Below are 22,462 nucleotides of genomic sequence, written 5' to 3' on the forward strand. Positions count from 1 at the left end.
GACAGTATCACTTGGATTCTTCGATGACATTTATGTACCAGTGCATCCTATGCCCAATCCATACCATTTCGAGGGTGAAGCAAAAATAGGTGATGTTGCTTACACAGTTATCTAAATTTTGAGATGACCTTTAACCTACTGTGATACGGTGCTTTCAATAGTCTTCTGTTTTGTTGAGATTAATTCACCTTTTAATCTGAATTTTGAATGCCATATTATCTGCTTCTATTCAAATTACAGCAATAAAGGCACGTGGGTTTGGGATTTTAATGAACAATCATATCCTATTGATGATACTGACGAGGTTCACTTCTACTATAATATTCTTTCAACTAAATGCTTGGAATGTAAGAATATGCTAATTGCGGGTGCAATATCACAGGTCAAATTCCAAGTTAAAATGTGAGTTACCCTTCAATTCCAGTAGAGCAGCCAAAAGAATCAAAGCCATTTGCCCCTATGGTGGTTACTGTAAGTATTTTTATTTAACTTTTATAGTAAGTAACGATAATGATTGATTGATGGAGAAGGAGGGGGGGGGGGGAAGAGAGAGATATACTGTCTTTGCTTGGACATTTTTTGCCTTTCTATACGTGGAGTTGTTGGCATATAATTCCCTCTTAGGCTAGCACTTCGGAAAAGGAATACCTTTCCGTTGCATGACAATTTAGATGTGAGATATATATTATATTTCTTTATTACTTAATAACAGCTATTTCTTGTTCTAATAATTTTTATTATGAGCACATCTGACGTTTTATAATTTAGAAGTTACTTTTTCTTTTTAATTTGATTCCATTTCTTCATTACTTTTCATTTTGCAAACCAAACGAGTTTGAGACAACCTTGGGGTAAGAAAAAATTTATAATTTGATGGAGGCTTGGTGGTATGGGATACCAAGTCTCACATTAGGCGGTTTGCGATGCTCCATGGGGTATTTAAATGGGCTGCTTCTCTCACTTCAATAGCCAACTGTTGGGGTAGGTTTCCCCATTTCACATAGGTATATATCAATTAGTATTAGAGCCTCGCTGTCAGCAGTTCCGGAGAGGGTTACCCATAGAGGGTTATGATCGGCAGGAGGCTAAGTTAAGTGTCATGAAGTGCAGCCGTTGAGACATTGGCTTTCCATGGGGGGCCAATTGATGGAGACTTGATAATATGGGATATCTAGTCTGACATTAGGTAATATGGGATGTTCAATGAGATATTTAAGTGTGCTGGTTCTTCCAACTCAACAATTAGCTTTTGGATAAGGTTCCTCATTCCACGTGGGTACTCACCCGTCATAATTACTATTATCTATACTAGCATCTTGAACGCGCGAAAAGTTGTTTTGGCAAAGGCCTTAAATTCTACTAGCAATAAGAGCCATAGGGTAGGGCCCTCTTCGGCAATGCATGTTTTTGAGACTTGGAACTGTGACTTATTGCGTCTTTCATTATGGGAAGCATGGCTTATCAAGTTGTCTATTTTATAGGGTTCATTGGATCATGATGGGCTTGGCCCTGTTTCATGGTGGTATGAGACACAAGAAGTTGAGGACGAATAAACATCAGTTTAAAGCGCTGAAGGCGTCACCAGATGATGAGTTCATTACACGCTCCAAAATTTTGCTAGAAGTGAAGTGGTAGCTGCTTTATGTCAAAAGATTTCATTACTTTGAAAAGGTCTCGCCAAGTACTTCTTGCTTAGTTGTATCTCAACATTGGTGATATACCTTCGTCATTGTCTTTGCCTGTAGAAGTATTCCCTTTTTTATATTTCATATGTTAGTTTCCTTGCTTGCATATTAAGCTTATCTGTGCTTTTGGTTCTTTTAGTAAATATTTTATTTTGATTCCATCTGATTAACCATCGTTGGCTACGAAGAGTTTATACTATTATACTTTGTTATTGATTCTCCAATCATACAATGTAATTTATTCGCCAAAGCTTCTTTTTTTTTTTGTTTTTTTTTTTTTGAATTAGAGAATGAGGCACTAAAGGTCTAAAGTTATAAACAGGATTGAATGGAGAGCTTAGAATGCCACTAGGCTACAAGGCCATTGGCAAAGCTTCCTTCAAACACAACCAAGCTGCAACTTCCTGCAGAAATATGATCAGGACTTGCTGACACTGCTATTTAATCAAAGCATTAACCCACCTTTTAGATTTTCATTCAAACGAAGAAAATGATGGGAGAAAAAAAAAAAAAAAGGTTACTGATTTCCCCACATACATGTTAGAGCAACAACCGTGGTACAGGAGGGGATAAAGTTGGATAGGGCCATCGTCTTATCCAACAATTGGTGCACGGCTTGACACATCTGTTCGAAAGAAGCTAATCCAAACGAGTTCCATAGCACATCACCATGATAGTTAAAATCTCACAATCCGGCAGCCACACTAGACACCTGCTAATGCAGATGCAGGTCGAGTCAGAAAGGATAACAAGTATGAAGAACTCTACTGACAATTATTTAATATAGCTATATACACAAGGCTTGAATTGAAATTCTTGGTTAAATTAGCATAATCTCTTGAGCCATGCGGTCATTGGTTCAAACAATAGTATTTATTTGTGCATGATATGCTTTTGGGATAACAAATAAATTAAAATTTAATTTAAAGACTAAATTTTGTCACTATAGTGAATTTTTTGGTAAATAAGTGGTGGCACTTGTCAACTCACATGTGATATCATAGATCATGATAGAATGATCTGTTTATTGTGGGGCTTACTTACTGATAGTTTTGTTTAATAATTAATATATTTAAACGGGTAGTTAGGGTTATTTTATTTTCTTTTTTTTAAAATCCGCTACTTAAACATTCTCTAATTATAGATTTTCAAATGACACTTCAGCGTAGAAGCTGGCTCCCTTTTCATCTCCAAAATTTTACAATTAGCCATTGCATGATCCACAAAAGAACAAAAGAGAGAGAAAAACTAAGGTTGATATATTTGAATTTTTTTTAATGGATCTAAAGTCATAACAACACAGTAAGATAACAAACAAATGATAAAATAATTTTAACAAGGAATGGTTTGGGTCCCTTAAGCATCACTTTAGGGTTCAATTCTTGGAGTGTGTATAGAAAAATATTATTTAGAAGAGGATAATTTCTTATATTTCGTTTGTTTGTTTTCTTGCTTGCATATTAAGCTTATATATGCTTTTGGTTCTTTAAGTAAATATTTTATTTTGTTCCATCTGATTAATCAACATTGGCTATGAAGAGTTTTTCTTGTTTATATTTTGTTATTGATTTTTCAATCATACAATGTAGTTTATTTGCCAAAGCTTCTTTCTTTCAACTTTCTTTTTTTCTTTTTGGTGGTTTTTGAATAAGAGAGGCGGCACTAGCGGCCTAAAATTACAAGTGGGATCAAACCAGCAACCTCAAACTTATGGCAGAGGTTATAATGCCATTAGGCTACAAGACCATTGACAAAGCTTCTTTCAAAGACGATCAAGCTGCAACTTTTCTGCCAAAATTTTCAGTGAAGAAATCTGAATGATCTAACCACAAATCATAAGGACTCACCGACACTGATATTTAATCAACCACTAGCCCCACCTTTGAGATTTTCATTGAAACGAAGAAAAGGACCAACAAAAAAAAAAAAAAGTTACTGATTTTCCCACTTGCATGCTAGAGCAAGAAAAAAGCAATGTTTATTTCGCAATTATGTAAAATGAATTTAAAGTTGCCTTAACAGGAGAAAACAAATAGAACTAGAGGCCGCACGAACCCAACCAAAAGTTGCGCGCTGGAAATGCACATGGAAAAGCCAATATTGGTGGGTGTTGTGGAATTGAGCTTTGAGCTTTCCCTTATATTCTCTCTAAACTTAGCACCCAAGGTTGCTTTTTATGCTGTCTATTGTGCCGAAAGTGATTGGCTTTGACTTGGAAAGTTAGACCTTTTAGATTTAATGAATTGCAGGTTTTGCCATTCCTCTCCATGACTAGCTCTACGTTCCAAATTTTTCTGATACGAAAATCTAGCAGTGGCATTTCTGTGATTGTGTGGAAAATTAATGTGCCAATTCGGTATAAAATGTTCGGTATCTTTGCAACATAACAGGGCGCTGGCAAGATATTCTACGAGATAATTATTTCTCCATGCATACACGACACAAACCAGATGCCATGTGACCTCAAACACCAATATCATACTGTTAGGATGTGTGACTTGGCTTGACATGATATATAAAAAAAGTCACACATCAGTTTGAGAAGAGGTATCTAAGCAAAAAAGACTCACAAACTTAACATCTTAAGATTTTGTGTTAAGATATGTTGTCATACTTGCTTATATATGCCCAACTGTACTTGAAAAATTTGGACAGTATGGGTTGTTTTAAGGGCAAAAAAAAAAAAAAAAAAAAGCAAACAAACAGAGACAGTGGTATGAAGAAAGGAATTATAAAACTAGTGGGGCATCATGAAAGCTTGCTTCATAAGGACCATCTTCAACATTCTCTTCATCTTCTTCCCTTTCCATCGATCTCTCTTTTCTCCTCAGAAAGCTTTCACAGAATCATCATAATCATCTTTTTCATATCTTCCCAAGACGTTGATGTCTCGCCTAAGACTGACAATGAAGCTTCAACCAGCAAAGAAGGCATGGAGGAGCTTCTCCAACAGAGTCCAATCCAAAGTCAATGAGCTCAACATTCGCAGAGTCATCAGAACCACAATTCAACGCCTGGTTTCCACCTTCCATTCTCTGCGTCACTTCATCTCCACCAAAACTTATCGTCGTCGTCATCGTTCTCTTCCCACTAGACCCTATTCTTATTATAACTGCTCCTCTTCTCAACACCATGTTCAGCGCAAGAACTTCAGCGTCATACGTATAGATGACCTTTTTGCAGAGCCCTCTTCTTCGTCGTTGTCTTCTTCTTTCTCTGCTTCTGGGTATGCGGCTAAAGGGGAAATGAGAAGCAGAGGCAAAGCGGAAATGGGAAATAAGGATTTGGGTAGAAAAGGGGAGAGCAGCAATGTGTTAGATACTATAGATGATGCATGGAAGGTTGTGGTGGCTAAGTCACCAAATTTGCAGGTGGATGAGAAAGCAGAAGTGTTCATCAAGAAGTTTCACCAAGACATTAAGCTTCAGAAAGAGAGGTCTTTGCTTGAATTCCAAGAGAGGCTGGCTCGCAGTACCTGAACAGATTAATTATCGGACAAAATTTAGGTATATAAGTTTTTTTTTTTGAAGTGTTTACTAAAGAATTTGATAACAGATACTGAAAAAATTCCACCTTCATTAATTCGACATATTGATTTGCAGGGGGTTTGGTTTTGGTTTTCTTTAATTTGGGTTCAATCTCTGAAAGAAAAAGTAACCATACAAAAACAAGGCTTTTGGAAAGAAGTGTGAAGATTATGTGTAGGCTTTTGTGAGATCTTTCTTTCTTTTTCCATTTTTGGGCCTTTTTCCATTCGTTGTTATTCTTTGTTGGCATACAGGAGAGAGAATTGTGCTGTGGTTTTCATTATCTTAACCTGATAAATAAATTGTGTATACAATGAAGGTGTAAGTGTATTGTTTGTGATCTCCTAGCAGTACCGTTTTGGTGTATTTTGAGTTGCAAGTGTGAAGATTAAGTGTATCGTTTGAGTTTTGGTTTTCTTCAATTTGGGTTCAGTCTCTGAAAGAAAAAGCAACCATATAAATACAAGGCCTTTGGAAAGAAGTGTGAAGATTATGTGTAGGAAAATTACTAGGCTTTTGTGAGATCTTTATTTCTTTTTCATTTTTGGGCCTTTTCCCATTTGTTGTTATTCGTTGTTGGCATACAGCAGAGAGAATTATGCTGTGGTTTTCAATGTCTTAATCTGATAAATAAATTGTGTATACAATGAAGTTGTAAGTGTATTGTTTGTGTTCTCCTAGCAGTACTGTTTTGGTGCACTTTGAATTTTAGATGAAGCATCAACCAAAATTGATCCAACAAAGACTGAATTAGATTATGCGAACAGGAATATTGTGGGGCAAAAAGCATATACTCACATGCTAACCCAAAATTACACTCCATTTGGTAAACAGTCAACTCGATATGGGTGAAAAAATAGCATTGAGATTGACAGTAAGATAAAATACACTAACTAAAATAAAAAAAATCAACAATATACTAAAGCATAATTTTTAATCCTTTACTCCATTGGAAATGGCTTTAGTTCAGATTCCAAATGGTAACTTACAGGCGTGAATAACAGTTTCATGATAGAAATACAAGGTTTACAACCATTCATTTATGCATTTAATCTCATCAACATGTAAGAAAATAAAAAACATTGCACAACAGGAGTGAAGTGCAAGTTTTAGCCTTCTCTGGAAAAGGTTTTTTTCCCCCCCTTTCAGAAAACATTGCCATTGCAAATAATCAAAGTTTCAATTTATTGATATTCTTTATCAAAAAAATTATTGATAGTTTCAAATGGAATTGATAATAAGTTTGAGAAACTCGACACATAAATTTTATTTCATAAACAACATGACATTGAGAATATTTGTTTTCCTCTCTGTCATTTTTCTAACCTACTAATTATCCTTTTTATGTCTTTGTAATTCCTTTTTCTTTTCATTATAGGTTTTTAAAAACTTAATTAGTTAGCTCTTCTAATTCAAGTAATCTAAAATCTAGAAGCAAAAATAGATAGGTCTGTTAAAATCAATTATCGCTTCTTATTTTCATGATGCAATATATTGACGGGATGATTGTTCATGTAATGATATGGAAATGAAATATCAGAAATAAATCATACATTTTCTGTGCAAAGAAAAAAAAAAAATTTCAAGGCACTTTCATATAGGACAGTGATTCCCACGAAGAAGACAAGGAAAACTCTACAGAAGGTGAACCCTTAAAATTTTAGGTACAATGACTAATGTAAAAAAATAGAGAGAAACTATAAAAAGCGTGTATATATATATATATATATATATTGCATGAATGTGTAAACGAGAATTACAATCAAATTTGATGTTAAAAAAATGGGATAAAAGATGTTTTGTGTTCCGCTTTCAGCTTCTCTGTTAGTTTTTTTTTTTGGATGACAAAGGAGTAGCAAAAGCTACCTAAATAACATGCGAGGTGACCTTAGAAGACCAATCCTTATGAAGAATGGCTTTGCAAGTTCTTTGAAGGGTGTGAGAACCTTGTAACACCAGGAACGGCGCCAGGTCCTTGTTTTGCTAATCTGTCTGCAGCCATGTTGTGTTCACGTCTAACATGCTAAATTTTCACATCCCAATCGCGTCCCATGATTTGATGAGCCTCTTGGATGATGCCCAAATCATGATGTTCAGGGTTAGGTTCCTCAAGAAGAGCTTCCAAGGCATCCATGGAATCTGACTCAAGAATAACCTTTCTACAGCCAGCATCCCATGTAGATTTCAGTCCCAATAAACAAGCCCACAGTTCCGCTGTCATACTGTCTGCTTCCTGAAGACGACACACGAACCCAAAGATCAAGTGTCCTTCCTCATTCCGCAGCAGACCACCAGAGGCCGAACCCCTCCCTGTCGTGCTGGCAGCTCCATCCAAATTGAGTTTCAACCAACCCTTTTCTGGTGGAACCCATCCACTCTTGGTGCTTATTTCAACTTATTTACCAGGGTGTGTCCCTAAGTTTGAGATGAGCTTCTATAGCAGCCTCCAACATAGCTCGAGCCTTAGGGATAATTTCATATAAACGAGTTTGTTTCCCTCTAAACACAAATATGTTTCTGCGATGCCAGAGATTCCAACAGATGATGGTGAACAGAGCGCTCCAGTCTGGTTGAACATTGTGCCAACGCTTCGAGATATTCAGCATGATCCAGTCTTTAAGACAAAATGCAACAAATCTCTGCCACATAGAAGACGGAACCAAAGAGCGCCAGAGGTCTTTATTGTGAACGCAGTCACGAAGAACATACAGAATCTCTTCAGATTTCTCCTTACAAAACGGACATTTGTCATCATTCCCAATACTACGTTTCTTTCTGACAGCATTAGTGAGGAGGCTTCCTCTAAAAGCTAGCCACAAGAACGTCTGACATCGCTATGGAACTTTAATTCTTCAGATATGACTCTACTTGTGTCCAGAATTTTGCTCGTTATGAGAAAGCATGTTGTATGCAGATCTAACCGAGAAGATACCATCTTTTTCCCCTTTCCAGCTTATCACAGTACCATTATTCACTGTTCTAAACCAGCATTCACTTTATCTAAAGTCTTCTTGATTCTGGGCGTTTAGGATCAATTTTGGGAATTAAATCATCACCACAATGATATTTGTTTCTCAATACTTGAGCCCAAAACTCATCCTTCTTTTTGCAAAGATCCCATTCAAGTTTCACAAGAAAAGCCCGGTTCTAAAATTTTGCGTGTCTCAAGCCAAGTCCACCTTGTTTCTTAGGTTCACACACCTCATCCCAAGCAACTAGATGAATCTTCCCCTGATCATTTGAGCTTCCCCATAAAAATTTGCAGTTTCATTGATCTAACACATCACAGGTGTTCAGGGGAAGGAAGAGGCTTTCATAACGTGACCTAGAATCGCAGAAGTCACCATAAAGATCAAAGTTGGGCGTCCTACTACAGATAACAAACTAGGTTGCCACCTAGAGAGGCGAGACTTGACTCTATCCGCAGTCTCTTGAGAAGTATCTTTGTTTACTCTTTTATGTACCAAAGGGAAAGGTACTTACCCAAATCCATGGTGCGAGAGAATCCAAGATAATTATTGATTTGTGCACTCCTAGTATGATTAACATTATTAGAGAAAAACATGCAAGTTTTATCCGAGTTAACCTTGAGACTTGAGGCTTCACAAAACACATTGAGACAAGATTTAATAAGCTTAGTTTGTTGGAGACTCGCCTTTGCAAATAAAATAATATCATCTACGAAGAAGAGATGAAAGATTAGGGGTTCAATTTTAGTAAGTCTGATTGTATTCCAATCACCTGAGTTGAGATTAGACTGAATAAGATGGACTAGTTTCTCCATACAAATAACAAACAAATAAGGAGACAAAGGGTCTCGTTGTCTGACTCCTTTAGAATGATTAAACCTCTCAGCTTTAGTGTTGTTCCAATGAATTTGCATATTAGATGTTCTAATAGTCGATAAAATGATATTGATAAGATTTTTTGAAAGCTTCAACCCTTCTAAACAAATCTTCACAAAATTTCAATTCACTCAGTCATAGGTTTTTTCCAGATAAATTTTAATAGATATAAAGCCTTTCTTGCTTTGCATGTTTCTCATAGAATGAAAAATTTTCTGAGCAACAATAATATTTTCAGAACTATGTCACCCCAAAGTAAGGCTGCATTGATTTGGGCAAATAATATGGGGAAGAAAAGTAAGAAGTCTCTTGGAGACCACCTTCATAATAACTTTATATATCATGTTGCAGAGGCTAATAGGTCTCAAGTCACGACCAGTTTATGGCGAGGTCTTCTTGGAGATGAGGACAATCAAAGTCTCATCAATATCTCGTATACTTGCTAGATGATCAAAGACAAACTTCACTAACTCCACAATAGAAGGGCCAATAGTAGCCCATTGGTTTTGGAAAAAAGAGAGCATTTAAACCATCAGGCTCGGGGGACTTTAAAGGGCCCATATCAAACACCGCTGATTTGATTTCAGCTTCTTGAACGCTCTGGATGAGCACCATCTTAAAGCATTTTCTTCAATAGGAGGATACGAGATATCACAAGAAATAGCTATCTGATCTTGCCTTTCTTTAACAAATAAAGAGGAGAAAAGATCGGTCGTCTTTTTTTTTAAGAACTTCTTGGTCATAACACCATTCTTCATTGTCATCTCGGAGAGTTTCCACCTTATTGATCTTCTTTCTATGGTTTGCGTAAGAGTGAAAGAATTTGGTATTTCAACCACCAAAAGCATGTCATTTTTTTTTTAATTGAAAAAAGCATGTCATTTTAATTGTGCTTTCTGGGCCTAGAGTAAAGAATCTTGAATAATGACATCTTCTAACTCCTTCCGAAGTTGGAGTTGGAGCTTTTCAAAATAATCAACATAAAGCCCTCTCTACCAATGGGTCGTGAGATACCATCAAGTCTTCTCATAATGCATTTCTTCCGGAATTCTATATGTCCAAACACACTGGTATTCCAAGATTTGCAAGACTCAGTAAAGTGAGCCCATGTATCTTTTACAAGATCATTGAAATTCTCGTGCAGTACCCAAGACGCTATAAATCGAAAAGGACATTCATCATGTATAGTATGGTTAGCATTGCACTTCAACAAAATGGGTTGGTGATCTGACTTAAAATTAGGAAGAAGAGTCACACTTGCATTTAAAAACAGACTAAGCCATTTTTCATTAGCCACAAAACGGTCAAGACACGCCTCTGATTGCCCACGCTTCCAGGTGAAAGGTGGTCCATCAAAAACAAAATCCACCGATAAAGATTCCTCAAGCCAGTCTCCAAACTCTCTATCAAGAGAGGTATGTGAATTTTCAAGAGAAACTCGTTCACTGCCCAGGACTGTAGCATTGAAATCACCCCCAACAATCCATGCTTCTTAATCAACTTGGCTTCTCAGGTAACTTAGCTCGTGCCAAAGTTCTCGCCGTTTAACGGCTGTGGGACTGGCGTAAATAACAGTCAGGAACTAGCTTTTATTCTCAAAGTTTTGCATTTTCAAATGCATGACCTGGTGATGACGAGAGACTACTTCAACTCTCTTAGAGACATTATCCTAAAGACACCAAATATCTCCACTATATCCCTCTGCATCCACAAAATCAAAACAAGAAAAGCCTAGAGTTTTAATAAGCTCAAAAGCTTTTTTTGTTAGTGGCACGTGTTTCAACAATAGCTAAAAAGTCAAGATGATAAGTGTTTTTTCAGGTCACGTACGAGGCTAGTAAATGACTTCGCACCTGTACCATGAGAGTTCCATATCATACAATTCAATTCATGAGGAAACCTTAGAAGGAGTGCTTGCCCCTTAGAAGTTAAGCTAACCTGGTAATCCATGTGTGTATCCTGGTTAGTATCATTGGTTTCCAAAATCCGAGTACTGTTCGTGGTTTGCCCTTCGCACATGGAATCTATGAGATTCTTGACCTGGCCTTCCTGACAAACACGATCATCGTTACTTTGGGCTTCCATCTCCACCCGTTTTAAACCATCCAGCCCAATTTGATTCTACTACCCATGGTGCGTCAGTATTCCCGTGGTGGGGTAAAATAATTACTAAGGCCATATTTGGTATGATGGAAGAGTTTTTAATGGAATCGGAATCGGAATCGGAATTGAAATTGGAATTGGAATTGGAATAGAATTGGATTTAAAAATATGTTTGGTATAATGATGGAATCCTGATATAATTTTAATAAAATATAAGTATTTAAAATAAGAAAAGACTAAAGTGTCCTTTTTAAAATTAAAAAAAATTATATTGGAGGAGAGAGAAGGGGCAAATTGGAGAAAATGAACCATGGAATTGGATTCCATGATTCATATGATGGAATCCAATTCCATCAAATTTCCTTGAATCCTGATTCCAAAGAATCATAATTATTGCATACCAAACACACATGTTAACAGATTCCATGTCCAATTCCATTTCTTTCTCCATGATTCCAAACTACCAAACGGGGCCTAAGTGGTGTTGGCCTAGAAGACGGGCCCACATCTTTGGACAATTTGAGTTTGACCAAATTTCTGACTTGGACGTGATTTTCTTTCCCACTAGGACGCATACGTGCGTTACCTTTCCGTTTCCTGCCAACGGGGACCCATTCTTCCATCTTCAGGACTCGCCCATTAACTTCACTCCCAAATAGACGCTTCCCCTTATCCTTTCCACCACCAAACGGGGTATCCTTGAAAACTGCTGCACATCCCCCAATTTATCATATCCCTTTTGAGTTCGCGTTCATAGCAGATCTGCGAAAATCTCTCTGAACCAGATTTTTCGACCCAAACTCCGTAATCTTATTTCCTCTCTCCGTTGAATCCTTCGCCGTGGTATCAGCTTCCCCGTTCTAAGCAACGAGTTGTTTGTCTTTCACTATAGTGGAAGGGCCTGCGAACCCAGCAACGTAACATGCGTCTCATTATTGATACACAAATAAAGGCATTCTGTGTGAATTCCTTCTTCAAAACATTTATATATTTTAATCAAAAGAAAGGACAATCGTGGTATGAAATGCTGTGATGATCACAAAACGCACTAAACACCCTCATTTATTATTGTGCAGAGCAGAAATGAAAGGCTTCGACTTTTACTTGCGGGGAACGTGAAAAGCAGGGATATCTGGTGAGAGAATTTTTTTGTTAAGAAAATCCTGTATGGGATGTTTCCAAAAATAAACTTTTGACACTATTTTTAAACACACACACACATAATAAATTTATGATTTTTTTGAATATGTTAAAAATAAAATACGTGTTTTTCTATAAAATTTGAAATTGGAATAAGCTATTTTTTCTTTTGTTTATCTTTACTAAAATTTAAAAAAAAAAAACTAGCGTAGATGCTTCCATGTGATATATGTTATCTATAATATTTTAAGAATATTTTATCACTCATTATGTCATTATTGAGAGATATCATTTGCCATTATTAAGAGATATTATTTGACATGATAGTATTGTAAATAATCATTATTAGGTTATCTATTCTTTCCTGTATATATTATACTCTTCAAAATAATAAAAGACATGGTATTTTTTAATTTTATCTTATCTTTTTAATCTCTGATAGCTTTTAATATAATTTCATCAATGTTTTATAGATTCCCAAAAAAAAAACCTTATAAGTGAAGAATAGGAGAGTGATGTCACATTTCAATTTAAAATATCAAAACTTAAATGTATGGATCTTTATATTTCATTTTATATTAATTATTAAAATCAACATTATTCAATGTGAGATGCATCAATTTAAATTCACTTATTCCTGGACATCGTAACATTGCTGGTGTAATTCTTCATGATGGTCAGAAGAAATGTTGTAATATAAAGGTTGGATATATATATATATATATATATATGGTTACCATACATAAGCATCGATCTCGTAAGATAAGAAGAGGCATTTGATTATGTATAATCATTTCATTCAACCACAAGATATAATTGTAGGATCCTTGAAACTTCCGACTTTGTCATGTTGCAATAATTGTCATTCTTGTTTTCCTATGGATGCATCATGCATGTCGCATTGCAATTTTTTTTTTTGTTCTTTTTTGAGGACAAGTGGTGGTACCGTAATTGGGAGTAGCTGAAATTAAAGCAGCTTTAAATTTTTTTAATGCAATTAAAGAAGCTTTAATTTTTTTAATACAATTAAAGAATCTTGTAAAAACGACTGCCAGCCGTCGTTTTGATCGTGTTTTTGGTGCCATTACAATAAACAAATCGTAAAATTGAGTGGACCACTACCAGATGTATATCAATAAAGTCTTTGTCCATTATTGTCGTCTTGTATGGTAATATTGTTAATTAAGCTAAGCTATACACTTTCTTCATCTTCATATACTCTGCCATTATTGCTTTCAGCTTCTGCAAATTCTTTCTGCTAAAAGGTCCTCTTCAGCTTTTGTGTCCATTGATCGCTCCCTTGTTCTCCCTTTTTTCAACTCAAGCTTCTTTAGCCATTTTTTCATATTTAAACTTATTAATTTCCCCAAAAGACAAAAGAAAAAAAGTTGTGTTTTCCTTTAAAGATCACTTTTCTGGTTCATCTTCTTCTGCATCAACTTGCTGCTTTCCTTCATTCAAAAAAAAAGGGGGGGGGGGGGAGAACTTGCTGCCTTCCTGTTTGCTATTTTGCCATAATGTGAAAAAAAAAAAAAAACAATTGTGCGTGTGTCTTGAAAATTGATCGGAAATGAGAAATTAAGATTGGTGCTGATCAGAGTGATACCACTTGCAAGAGTTTATTAGGTAATTTGAAAATTACGCTATTCCTACTTTACCCTTATTAAATTTGGCTGATGCGAGGCTAAATAAATATTTAATTTTAATCCTTTCCTTTCATTCTTTTTTTTTAAAATAAATTTTCCTTTCATATTAAAGATGTGGATTTTATTCGAACACTTTCACTCAACAGATCTATTGTTAATTGTTGCTTGTTATTGGGCACAAAAACTAAGCAAGCGGATCAACATATTGGTGGAAAAGACGAGAGGTAATTAAGTTCTGTGTTACACTTTCTATGAGAATTGAAAATAGCAAGCTCGTTTTGGAATGAATAATGCTATCTTTCAGTTCTTGGTTCTCCAATAAAAGTCTGGCTAGCTCTTGAGAACAGTTTTGGCTACTAAAAATCATTAAGAAAAAAAAAATACAGAACTTTATCTTTTGGGACTTCAACATATCAAATGTCGTCTATTATTTATGCAAAAGCTAATGATTTAAAGGAAAAAAAAATTAAAAAGTTAGGGTATTATAAACAGCAGTAGAGAAAGGCATATTAAAAAACCATAACCTAACAACTAAAATAACTTTGTTCAACGTGTACATTTCACATGGGGATTTAAAAAGTTAATTAAGCTAGAGATATTAACAATATACTACCTCCTCATCTTAACCTATGAAGTATTGATACTTTAAATTGCTTCATGCATCCGTATCAATTTCATGTCCAATACCGATACTCATCGATACTTCTTCGATACATGTCCATAGAGTATCAAAATATTATTTTTTAATTTTAAAATATTTTAATTATTAATACATATATGATATTTCTAAATTATGAGTTGACACATTAAAACTAATATTTTGAGGCTATTTTTAAGAAATCAAATTTTAGTAAATATTGTGATATCGATATTTTTTATTTCTAATATATTTTTGTACTTTGTTTTTAAAGTCAAAGATTATATTATCCTTAAAATTTTTTTAGATACAATAAAAATATAAAAATATATTTTTTTAATTATAAAAATGTAGGAATATAATTTTTTGGCATATAAACCATAAGAATGGAACTATGAGCATAGACTAGGTAGTAGGCAATTAGGTAAAAATGGAGTAAAAGTATAATTAATGATTATGTTGTGATTGGTATTACTACAAATAATCATATATGTATGCTAATTTGAATATTTTCTAAATTAAAATTATATTTTTAATATTTTTTTTTGATTTTTTTACATATATTTGCCTAAAAACATATTGTATCTTATATTTTTAAAAATAAAAATATTGTATCTTGCTTAACCAAAATAAAAAAATTAAAAATTATTAATAAAGTAAAAAATTGCTTTGTCTATTTATAATAGAATGATTTGCAAATTTTGTAAATCGATTTCTACAATTTGAAGAACCAATGGACAAATTATATAAATTCATTTGTAAATCAATGAGGTTGACTCATAAACATAAGAGATTGAATTATAAATATGAAATTTTTAATCTTTTTAAAGACTTGCTTTAAAATTTAAGAAGTGTAACTTGTAAATTGGTGAAGTTTAATTGGTAAATATTAAATTTTTTCAATATTATAAGCTATTGACTCGTAAATATAAGAAATTTAACTTGTAAATCTTAAATATTTACTTGTTAATCAATGATGTTTGACTTGTAATATTAATGTATTAGTACTTTATTAAAAATATTTTTTTTAAAAAGATATGTTTTGATTGATAAATGTCTATCAGTCATCTGTCAACGATCATTAGTGATCGGTCAAACCAATCAACACTAGTAAAAGAGATGTAACTCCAAATGTATGAGAGTCATTTTACTTAGTAAATTAAATACAATAAAGTCTCATGAGATTTTAGAGTATTTTCAAGTTGATTAAGAAAATAGTATTTTCGCAAATTTATAGAACTTACTTGTAAATAAGTTTCCTATTTGAGTCCCATTTATTATTTTTCCATAAAGTCAAATTAATATATATATATATATATATTCAATTTAACTGAAAAAAAATGAAGCATCCTCACTTAATGCGCACACACACGAGACATCTTCAAGAGGTTAAAGTTCGATTTGATATTGATCAAATAATGGTGTTTCGACCGGATAAAGTTTGCCTCCGATTGAGTAGAAATTTCGTTTTGTTAACATAAATTTTTTTTTTTAACATGAAGTTTGCCTTCGGTTGGGTAGAGATAGGCTCAATTCTCAGGTTGATTGAGAAATTCAACCTTCCGTTCTAGTGGTAACCCAAACATCTCGAGAAACACATCAACAAATTCATTGACCACGTCAATGTTATCAATCCCCATATTTGGCTCAAATTGCACAGAAAAGAACACGGCATAGGCCTAACACCCATGTTTGACACGTTTCTCAACTTAAGTCATAGTCAACAGTTGTGGTGACTTAACAGTTGGGTTGGAAGCAACATATACAAGCAAAGACATTGTTTTCTAAGTACTGTCAAGAGTAGCCCCATTTGTCAATAACCAATCCATACTCACTATTATATCTATTCCATTCACAGGCAAATAAACTAAGAATGCATTTGGATAGGTGAATTTAAGCTGAAAATTTGGATTTAAGATCTCATATTTAAAATCTCACATTTAAAATTCATAGATTTTAAGTTCTTCATTTGGATTATATAAAAATTTCAAATTACAGTATTAAAATTTTTTGTTTAGATCTAAAGTAAAATTTTAAATTTTAAATTTTATATTTGAATTTAAAAAGAACTTGGAAGACTAGTTAAAGTTGAGGATCCGAATGGCCAACTTCCATTGGAATTAGACAATCAAAGTTGACTGGGATTGTAGCACAAGTGATGACCAGGATTGGATGACCGACTTCTGTAACATTTTAATTTAAATTTTAATAGTTAATTTGGGTTAATAGAAATTTTAAAAAATATTTAGAGGTAAGCAAATTAGTAAAAATAATTATTAAATCTAATTTATGATATAATTCTAAATTAAATTTTTTTAAAAAAATTATTAATTAATTAATTAAAAAATATTATTAAATTATTATTATTATTATAAAAGAAAGAGAAAAGGTATGAATAAAAAAAAAGGGAAGAAGAAGAAGAAGAACGAAATTGCTTTCGGCCGCATGCAATGATCACACATATAAAATAATAAAAAAAGAAAGAAGAGAGAGGAAAGGGAAAAATAATAAAAAAAATTGTGGGACCCACATTCATTTTTAAAAGCCACCGTTCTCTTTTCATTTTCCTTCATTTCCTTCCTCTTTCGTGTGCGATTAGAGAGAGCGTCTGTGAGCGTGAGTCGCCGGCGTGAAAGATCTAAATTTTTAAGGTAAGAGTTTTTAATAGGATATTTAGGGTGTGATTTTAAGCTTTTTAAGACTAAATAAGTGTTCTAAAAAATTTTCTTAGTCATCCTTCCTCTTTGGTTTCTGATTTTGTGGTGGAAAAAAATTTAGGATCTGGAAGAGGGATAAATTTATGTTAAATAAATATGATTTATGAGGTTGTTAGTAGTATAATAAATGTTTTAGAGTATAAATTTGTTGATGATCTTTAAATTTGTGGCTTATGGATCAATATCTAAACTAGATCTGAAAATATATGTTGATTTATTGAGATTTAGATGATTATTTGGGATGAGAAATGAATTATTATGGCTATAAGATTATCATTCTAAGCTAGAGACTCAATTTTTAATTTTTGAATATTTTAGGTGCGAATTTATAAAATAAAAAAAAATTTTGATAATAGAAATTAGTTTAGAAGTTGATTTTTAGATTATTAATATTTATTGATGACTAAAAGAGGAGTTAAAAATTTTACTTAATAGTATTGACTCTATATTTGTATTAAGATTGAGATTAGAAATTATATTATATTTTTAATTCTATTATTAGAATTATTTTATTAGTTTCAAGAAACTAATATTTATAAATAATATATTATTTGTAGATTGTATTATTGGTGAAGATTGTGGTGGGAGAGAAATTGTAAAGAATAATTTATTGAAAAAGTCACGAGGTAACTATGCTTTTAATTTGTGATTAGTGTTACTTCATGTTAATTGGGTGATTATTGAAAAAATTATGAATTTTGTAATATTGTATAATTGTGCAATATTATTATGAATTTGTTTGATTATTGTGGGAGGTGTTGGAAGACTTGCTATTGTTATTGTATTTATGTGCCACGTGGTACGCCCCTATTGGAGCTTAATAGGTGGCTTGTAAGGGCTCAGGTTAATCTACCTTTGGCCGGGTAATTTAGCACCGAGTGAGGGCTACGGCTCGAGGTTAATGGAGGGATATAAGGATAGTTATTTGTGTGTATTATAATATTTCTTATATTTTGTTGGACTTATATTATTTTTAATTCTCACTTAGTAAGCACACATTTAACTGTTTGTATACACTATCATAAATTGGCTTTGGTTACTGAGACTTTTGAGTCTCATTATGTGGTTAACAATTTTCAGGAGAAGAGCCACGAGTGACACGTGGAGGAGTCCCAGAGGCTTAGTGGCATAGATCCACTGTCTCTTTTAGATATTTGATTTATGATTTATAATGTGTTATATTGCCAATATTAGGGCTTTTTATTTATTGACAATTATATGAATATATAAATGTAATCATGCCTTTCAAACTATTTCTATTTTTGGTACAATTCGGATGATTGTATTTTTAATATTTGGTTTACTTTGGATTGGTTAAAATGGCATGATTATGAGGCCAAATAACTGGCTTGTGTTGAAAATTGACTAAATTATTTATTTTTCTTGTTGGGAGTATAAGGATAGACAAATGTGATTTAGTTTACTTGTTGGGAGTATAAGGATGGACAAATGTGATTTAGCCTAATGGCATGTGGGAGGTAAAAATTTATCTGAAATATTATATTGTGTGAGTTGAAGCCAATTATAAAATATTTTATATTAAAATTATTGATATAAAAATGTGTTGGGTGGCTGTAACCCAACTATGGTTGAGTTAAATTATTTAAAAAAAAATTTAGTGTGTTACAACTTCCATCGAGACCGGATCAACGATGATGACTAATGTCGAATAGTCAACTTCCACCAGAACTAGACAGACGGCGAGGACGGGCACCGGATGACCAATTTTCATAAGGAATGGACTGATGGTGAACATCAGACCAGATGGTTGACTTATATTGGGATTGAACCGATAACAACCATTAGATCAGACAACTAACTTATACAGGAATCAAACTAATGATGATGATCAAGACCAGATGGCTAATTTCAATAGGGATTGGATTAACAGTGGCCATTGGAATGGATGATCAACTTACACCAGGACCGGACCAACAATAATGATCGAGACTAGACGGCTGACTTCTACTAGGTCTCGTCTTAATTGAAGTCACTCATCCTGTCCTAATGCAAGTCGGTTGTACTATCCCACTTGTCGTCGTGGGTTTGGTCTTGATGGTCACCATCGGTCCAATTTTAATAATCACCATTGGTATAGTCCTGTGGAAGTTAACCGTCCATCCGGCCCCTATCATCACTATCGGTCTGGTCTTGATGGAAGTTGGCTATCCAATACTGGTCATCACTGTTGGTCCAGGTGGAAGTCTGCTATCTCATCCTGGTAAAAGTCAGTTGTCCAATCTCAGTCAATGGTGGTAGCTTGTTTCTGTCAACTTCAACAGTCCAGTCTAATTATCGTTGGCAGGTCGATTAGCCTTTATGGATTTGAGTGAAATTATAAAAGAGATTGAGTTATGATTTGAAATAATAAAGGTTTGGAAATTATTTTAAATTATAAAGAGATTGAGGTAGAACTTGAATTTAGATTTGGCTCAAATTCAAATCCAAATCCATGTGTATCCAAACATAGCATAAGTTTATTGTAGTGATATAACTACTAAATTTCAACTCTATATTCAAACAAGCACGACTAGTATGTATAGTGGCACTAGCCAAGGTAAACATTGTCATCACGTATGGCAGTACGCACACACATATTTAGCTTTTTTGCCCAATCATCCGACATGAACGACTGCATGGCTCTATAGTCAAACAATGCATCTATATAGTAACCATGGAGAGAAATAATACCTCTAATAAACTTTAGAGATGTCTTAGCCTCTTCCTTAGACCTTGTAGACACTCAATTAGGAAACATCGACTTCTACTCTAAGGTGCTCTACTTCTCAAGTCAATACCTAGTAATGTGATCTACCTAGTTGCATCTGAAGTAGGTCCAACGTTCATCTTTGTAGTTTCTTCCATATTTGTCACATTGTAGGGCCTTGGTTGGTCTAGTCACTAGGTAGGAGGTAGATGAACCTTGCTATGACATCTGGCTACGTCCTACTACTCTTGAGGGTATTACTCCTTGGCATGATCCCTTGGACTGAGATCTCCTTTACATTTTTTCTTCTAGTCACTACACATGTCAAACTTGCTGGAACTACTAGAGTTAAATCCCAACTTCCTACTAACACTTGTAATGGTGCCTATAAATGAAGAGAATCATCCTTGACTATCTCTTCTACTCTGTCTCTCGATTTTGCTTGGCTGTAATCCTTAATTTATTATACATCACCTTAAATGATGTGATCTTTGAGGTCACTAACTGCTAGCTGTAGTTGGATCTTCTCTCTAATAGCTACACAGCCTTCCACTCATCATCGTTGTACATCCTTACACTACTACAAAAAAGGGAATAAATGACGGTTATTTTTACTTAAATATGACGGGCACAAACCATCATATATAAGTTTGTTATTTATTCCCACCCCCTTTAAATGACGGGTATTTAACTATCATTTATATTATACAATATATCACAGTTATTAACCCTATTGTATAAACAAATCCCATTTGAATTGGACATGACAATATATGACAGTTATTTTAAATAACTGTCATATATTGAAGACCAAATATGAAGGTTATCATAAATAACCGTCATATTTGCTTCTATTTTTTTTTTATAAATAAGGGGCTACTTTAATGCACATTGTTATAGCATATAAAAATCATTTTCATAACCATTATTTTCAACATATCCAGACAATAGTACAATTAAATTAGGATAGAAATTAATAACAAAATTTTATAAATATAATTTACTTTAAATTATCATTTCTCTCAACTTAAAATCCATAAAAGATAGAGCTATGTACATTATAACAAAGAGAAATTGGCGCCGAGAGAACTAATTGATAGTGCGAGCTATAAAATTGGGAGCATATTATGAAACTATAAAACTTTGACCATCAGTGAACGTCATCACCATAAGACAATTAAAAGCTAAAATGATTTCAAAAAGTTCAAAATAAGCCCAAGGATGATTTTGTTTGCTTCTCATACTGTTACACTCAGCCACAAAGTAGAATATCGATATTGAATGGTGATAGGATTTAGAACTCACCTTGCTGAAGCAGAGATGCGATAGCAATAGGTAATGAGTGGTCTTGGAACCTATCCTCACAAAAATATAAGTAGTTGCTTTCCAGTCGACTTCTTGCTCTTCATACTTCTCGAGTTCGTCCGTTGTCCATGATGTTATACCAATCTTTTATTGTTACCACGAGCTCTATTCGTCTATAGATTTGCTCATAACTACGCTAGATCTGTCCAAACCAAATCTCAACTACATGAATCCACCGCTATTCTGAACTAGATCTGTCCACCGTTCATCCGCCCTACCCGCGACTCCACCTTACATTGTGCTGTTCTTCATCGTAGGTCTTAACTTGGGTTGCTTGTCATGTGTCTTGCCTAGATCTCAATTGATGTGTGTTGAGCGTCGGCTTTCTTAAGCTTTAGAGAGTTCCCTTGCAACTGGCCTACTGATGATGACTCAAACGGTGGCAATGAAGGCGTAGAGGTTAAAGTTCAAGAGTTAGGAGCTAAAGAGGCCTCGAAATCTATAAATGAGATGCTAGGGCACCAAATTTCCTTAAATGACAGGTGTTGGCAATTCCTCGTCATATATCTAACTATTATTATATGTTTTTATTTTTAAAATATTTTAAAATTGCATCATATTACAGATATTTAACATATATATCAAAAGATATATATGAGGGTGTTTCAAACATCCGTCATATATATTATTATATTTTATTTTTTAAAAAAATATTAGAATTTAAAGCATTATATGATGGGTTGTTAAACGACTATCATATATGATAATATATATATATGATGGGTATTTTAAATACCCATCATATATTTATTAACTATCACCTGCTTTGTTATTATATGATGAATTTTTTTATAACCGTCATATTTTGGGGTATCTTATATTTAAAATTCTGTAGTAGTGTTATATAGTTAGAGTACTTTGACAACTAATTCAATTTAGCAATAAATTCTTCTTTATTCATATAACCTTATTTCAACTAATGGAACTCAACCTCTCTCTCTGTTGTGAATGCAAATGAGAGTAGCTGGCGAAAAACATCTTTTTGAATTCCTTCCTCCCTAGTATAGACTTATCGATTAGCTTCATGCTCTCCCACCATTACTTTGTTGAATGCTCTAACATAAAAGTGGCTAAGAGAACCCTCTACTCC

The 22,462-nt window shown here is 33.9% G+C and overlaps 1 protein-coding gene and 1 pseudogene across 1 annotated transcript; both read left to right on the plus strand.

Annotated features, from left to right (window-relative positions):
* Positions 1-4: 4 nt before the first annotated feature.
* LOC129298492 (uncharacterized) lies at positions 5-1,919 on the plus strand (annotated as a pseudogene).
* A 2,505-nt stretch (positions 1,920-4,424) lies between these two features.
* Positions 4,425-5,892, plus strand: LOC129298493 (uncharacterized). Its single transcript, XM_054936910.1, has 2 exons — positions 4,425-5,191; positions 5,288-5,892. The coding sequence occupies exon 1, from the start codon at positions 4,571-4,573 to the stop codon at positions 5,162-5,164; it is 594 nt and encodes a 197-aa protein (XP_054792885.1). The 5' UTR covers positions 4,425-4,570; the 3' UTR covers positions 5,165-5,191; positions 5,288-5,892.
* Positions 5,893-22,462: the final 16,570 nt, after the last annotated feature.

This window comes from Prosopis cineraria, unplaced genomic scaffold (assembly GCF_029017545.1).
Source record: "Prosopis cineraria cultivar Desert tree isolate PC_DT_omini unplaced genomic scaffold, ASM2901754v1 PC829, whole genome shotgun sequence".
Classification (NCBI taxonomy): domain Eukaryota; kingdom Viridiplantae; phylum Streptophyta; class Magnoliopsida; order Fabales; family Fabaceae; genus Prosopis; species Prosopis cineraria.